Here is a 4,847-nt window from a genome sequence, read left to right on the forward strand (position 1 = left end):
TAAATTACTCTTAGTCTGGATGTAAAGGAACACAGGGCAAACTTCGAGTTATCACATACGACATCATTGTTCCGCTCAGAGAACGAAAGATAAGTGATGAAGTGATAGAGTGGAGCTCAGACACATTGGAACATACTTCTTGTGCAGTAGATCGGACTTCCAGTGCGGGGGAGAAGGAGTGGGCCTACAAGGTTATAACTCTAACGCACATGTCACGCACAAGTCACTAGCCGAGTGAAAAAACAATTTGTTAGTGGAAATGAATTAAATATTTGAAATGACGTAATTTGGTCTTTATATAGTATAGACGATTAAAACTATTTACTCATGATTTGGCGTTTTGTGCAAGTTATCGTACAATTAAATTTAACATAAGAAATGTGATGAAGAGTGTGATCGTGTGTTTTAGATAAACACAATGACCTATTTATTTCGTGTACATTTTTCTTCAACACTAGTTATTGAATATTATCTGTGGATGTTACGGATAGACCATAACATCTTCAATAAAAAAATTAAAATCAATGGAACATAAATTCGTAATTAAATGTAACTAACTAGTGAGTCATATAAATATAAGATTAAGAAAAGATCAATTAAACCAAGCGGTTGAGCTCCATTGGCAAGGAGCCCCGTCCAAGGACGTACTCGGGGAATACCGAGTTCGATTCCCAGGCGGAACAATCTTGCTTGGCCAGTGCGCATGCCTCTCCGCACGAGCCGGATTAGTGGCCCACTTGTGGTGGGTCGACACCGGTGCGAATAGCAAAAAAAAAAAAAGAAAAGATCAATTATGGCAAGGAAAATGACAATGTTAGATGATGAAGTATATAATATAACAATTGAAAAGTAACGATGCTCAACACCTCAGAAACCGTGTCAGCTTGCACATTCGGTTTAGTGGTGGGTCCTCCCACAAATTCATCATCCACACGTATGTATAAATAGAATTTTGTATGCTACAACTACTTCATCTTTCAGAGGCGTTACAATTAAAACACCATAGCTTAAAGTTCAGGTAATGTTTCGTTTAGTTTTGCTTTACTAAGGTCTTGGTATTGTTAATAACATGCATAAAGTTTTGATATTATTTTATTATATGGTCCATAATTGATGGACAATGTTCCTTGCTTTGAATTTTATGATCATGTTTGTCTTTCTTGTGGTCAAGTTTGGTGTGTTGATGGCTTAGATTTTGCTAGTCTTGCTTTTAAACTACTTTATTAGTAGCTTTTCTATTTACTAATAAGTACTACTGCAACAAGTATTCTTGAACTAAAGATTTCAAGACTTGCCTTGGAGAAAGAACAAGAGAAAATTTAAATTTTGGTTACTGAAATTTTTATGCAGATTCAAAGCTCATTCAAGATGAGTAGTTGCAGGATTGCTGGAGTCAAATATGAGTGCTTGCTCTTTGGTATGATGTATACTCATGCTTGTTTTATAAAGAGTATATTATTACCTTGTATTGATTTTGGTTCCACATGTTTGTAACAACAGATATGGATGACACTCTCTACCCATTGAGCTTAGGGATCAATTTGGCATGTCGCAAGAACATCATCGGTACAAACATAGATAATTTATTTCAGATTATTTGATAAGTATATGTAATGTAATAGAATTATTATAGTTAATAAATCTTGTTTGCAGACTATATGTTAGAACACTTGCATATTGAAGAAAGTAAAGTATCAAAGATGTGTCTGGATTTGTATCTAGAACATGGAACAACTATGGCAGGAATGAAGGTATACGCAGATTTGGCTTTAACCCAATTTTCTCTAATTTCTTCTTTTTGTGAGTTTTAACTTTAATTTCATATTATCAGGCACTCGGCTACGAGTTTGATAATGACGAGTTTCATGCTTATGTGCATGGAAGATTACCATATGAGAAACTAAAGCAAGATTTAGTGTTAAGGAACCTTCTTCTTTCCATGCCTCAGCGTAAAATAGTACGTCACGAAAAACTTCAATTTTACATATCAGTTTGTTTTGTTCATTGAAGAGCCTTACATGACATTATTAAAATACTACTCGATATTATTTGCAGATATTCACCAATGCAGATCACGCGCATGCGATTAAAGTTCTCAGCAGGCTTGGCTTGGAAGACTGCTTTGAGGGCATCATATGCTTTGAAACGCTTAATCCTCTCAACTCATGCCGAGAAATCCTCTGCAAACCTTCTGTTGAAGCCTTTGAGACCGCTATTAGAATTGCGAAAGTGGATCCAAAGAAAACAGTAAGTCTGATTAGTTGTATATATTTTTGTCCCTAGGCTTGAAAACTCTTGGAATCAATGCATGATAGTTCTCTTATATCTTCTGCAGATTTTCTTTGATGACAGTGTTAGAAATGTTGCAAGTGGAAAAGTAGCTGGATTTCACACTGTGATCGTAAGATACTATAATTTTCTATCTGCGAAAAATTCTAATTAATTACTGTTATCATATGCAATGCAAGCTAACAAGTAACAACATATTGATGGCAGGTCGGTCGTTCAGATTTAGTGCCTGGTGCAGACCATGCTCTCAACAGCATTCATAATATCAGAGAAGCATTACCTGAAATATGGGAGGTTGAAGAAGGAAACCAACAGCAAATAATCCAGTCGCTTGGAGTCGAAGCTACAGTCCATGCATAGGTTTTGCTTCGATGAAATATTTTAGTAAGCTTATCAGGCAAACCAAGAGTTTTAGCTCAGCAGAATTTTGTCTATCAAAATTACAATAATGTTGCAACTGTCTCCACAGTATAGTGGTGCTTAAATGTATGAATCTTGCAAATGGCATCACGAAATGAATGCGAGACTATAAAATGCAAAAGTTCTTAAGCATAAATTTATAATAGAAAATGACAATTACTGTTTAAGGATTTTGGTATTACAAAATATAGGTCATGTATCTCTCTTAACAAAATTATTCACCAAATGCCCTTTCAGTAACATTAAATTTTAACTACGGGAGAGAGCAATGACAATTCAAAAACATGAATCGAACAACTCCCTCACGAAACACCCTCCAATACTGAATTGCACTCGACAGTCGGAAGAATGTACAGCACTTTGGAGTAAAGATCAACCATCTAAAGGCAGTTCTCCAGACTTGGCAATTTTGCACTGTTTCTTGGGACTATTGTCATAGCTGCTTGTCTCCTGTGATTCGAGTTGCTTCACAATATCCAGTCCTTCAATGACATGTCCAAACACAACATGGCGATTGTCTAACCATGGAGTCTACATCATGAAAATCACAGCAAATACTTAGTATCAAAACCTAAATCTAAACGAACTAAAACAATCTTCAAACAATGTTTGTGTGTGTGCGCGCGCGTTATTTCTTAAAGTGGTAGAATATGGACACATGTATCTCACCGGTACAGTGCAAATAAAAAACTGACTGCCATTAGTATTAGGACCAGCATTCGCCATGCTCAAAACTCCAGGACCAACATGCTTCACTGCAAGGAAAAACTTTGAATACCGATTACTAATAAGTAATTTAAATTTCAATATTAACAATCAAAAGCATGAAAAGAGACATACAATCAAAATTCTCATCTTCAAATTTAGAACCAAAGATACTGACTCCACCAGTTCCCTGCATCCAATTAAAACATATTTGAAGTCAAACAAACATCATCAACCTTAACATCATGCACGCATATCCATTGAAGTGCGCGGCTTAATTTATGTTCATGCGAGCATACTAACGAAATACAAGAGTACTCACATTTCCTTCGGTGAAGTCACCTCCCTGAATCATGAAATTTGGTATTATACGATGGAAGAAGCTTCCTTGGTAACCATATCCTTTCGTTCCTGCACAAATATTATTCAACTTCATAAATAACACGATATGTCACATAACACATTCCACCGCGATACTCATACAAATTTCGATTGTTTACCTATACACAAAGTCTTGAAATTCTCAACTGTTTTGGGAACAGCATCTCCAAATAGACCAATTACAATCCTTCCAGCAGATTCACCTCCAATTTCTATATCAAAGAAACATTTGCTTGTCACTTTAGCTTGCAGCTCCGCAACCTAGAAACAACAGAACCAAAGTTATGAATCAAATATTTTTTCAATTAAAGCAACTACTACTCTACTAGTAATTTTTTCTGACTTTTAGATAAAACACTTACATCTCCCTGAGCACTAGCACATGTTATTCTCCGAGAAGTGACTGATTTGGCTTTAGATTGTTGTGAAACAGAAAGCCTTGGTGCATAATGATATCTTGATGACAATTTGCTGCATCCAATGCTACAAACTACTTGTGGCTTCCCCTAAGCAGAAACAAAATGTACAACAAAAATTTTCCATTAATAATATAGACTGATAGAAAACTTTTAATAACACATTCTCTTGAGGCATGGAAGATGAAATGAGTATGAAAAAAGAGTAACCTGGACAGCATGAAAGCGAGGAAGTAGGTTCTGACTCTGCACCAGCTGAGTTGAGAATGAAGAAGCCATTGAAGAAGAAAAATGAGTTTTTTGGGTGGGAAATATGGTACAACAGTTTCTGGATCTCACACCTAATCTTCGCACTCAGGTTTATCTTGTTGCTTCTGTTCTCTCACTTAAGCTGAAACCTTAAAGTTAAAGCACACAACACAACCGCACTGTGTTATCTTCAAGGATAAAGTGATTTTGTCTTTTTTTTTCTGCCAGATAAATGTTTTTTAATAATATATTTCGATAAATGATTTAAAATGACTTTGAAATTTTTTTCTTATAAAAAATTATAATTTCATTTATAAAATTAGAATTTTTTAATTTTTATTTATTTCTTTTAATAAAATTCATTTCAGCTTAACTAAGGGTCTGTTT

The 4,847-nt window shown here is 35.2% G+C and overlaps 2 protein-coding genes across 3 annotated transcripts; one reads left to right on the forward strand and one right to left on the reverse strand.

Moving 5' to 3' along the window:
• Positions 1 to 935: 935 nt before the first annotated feature.
• LOC131627317 (uncharacterized protein C24B11.05-like) lies at positions 936 to 2,879 on the forward strand. 2 transcript variants are annotated; one of them, XM_058898154.1, is made up of 8 exons: positions 936 to 1,018; positions 1,351 to 1,417; positions 1,501 to 1,566; positions 1,654 to 1,751; positions 1,832 to 1,957; positions 2,056 to 2,247; positions 2,336 to 2,401; positions 2,497 to 2,879. In XM_058898154.1, exons 2-8 carry the CDS (start codon positions 1,369 to 1,371, stop codon positions 2,647 to 2,649), a joined length of 750 nt encoding a protein of 249 aa, XP_058754137.1. In that variant the 5' UTR covers positions 936 to 1,018; positions 1,351 to 1,368; the 3' UTR covers positions 2,650 to 2,879. The 2 variants fall into 2 exon arrangements, with proteins under 2 accessions (XP_058754137.1, XP_058754136.1); XM_058898153.1 differs by lacking the exon at positions 936 to 1,018 and having other exon boundaries at positions 1,345 to 1,417.
• Positions 2,819 to 4,639, reverse strand: LOC131627318 (peptidyl-prolyl cis-trans isomerase, chloroplastic). The gene is made up of 7 exons (XM_058898155.1): positions 4,422 to 4,639; positions 4,158 to 4,301; positions 3,915 to 4,056; positions 3,737 to 3,825; positions 3,550 to 3,604; positions 3,379 to 3,464; positions 2,819 to 3,240 (listed from the first exon to the last, which is right to left on the reverse strand). Exons 1-7 carry the CDS (start codon positions 4,488 to 4,490, stop codon positions 3,082 to 3,084), a joined length of 744 nt encoding a protein of 247 aa, XP_058754138.1. The 5' UTR covers positions 4,491 to 4,639; the 3' UTR covers positions 2,819 to 3,081.
• Positions 4,640 to 4,847: the final 208 nt, after the last annotated feature.

This window comes from Vicia villosa, unplaced genomic scaffold (assembly GCF_029867415.1).
Source record: "Vicia villosa cultivar HV-30 ecotype Madison, WI unplaced genomic scaffold, Vvil1.0 ctg.000358F_1_1, whole genome shotgun sequence".
NCBI classification, from domain to species: Eukaryota; Viridiplantae; Streptophyta; class Magnoliopsida; order Fabales; family Fabaceae; genus Vicia; species Vicia villosa.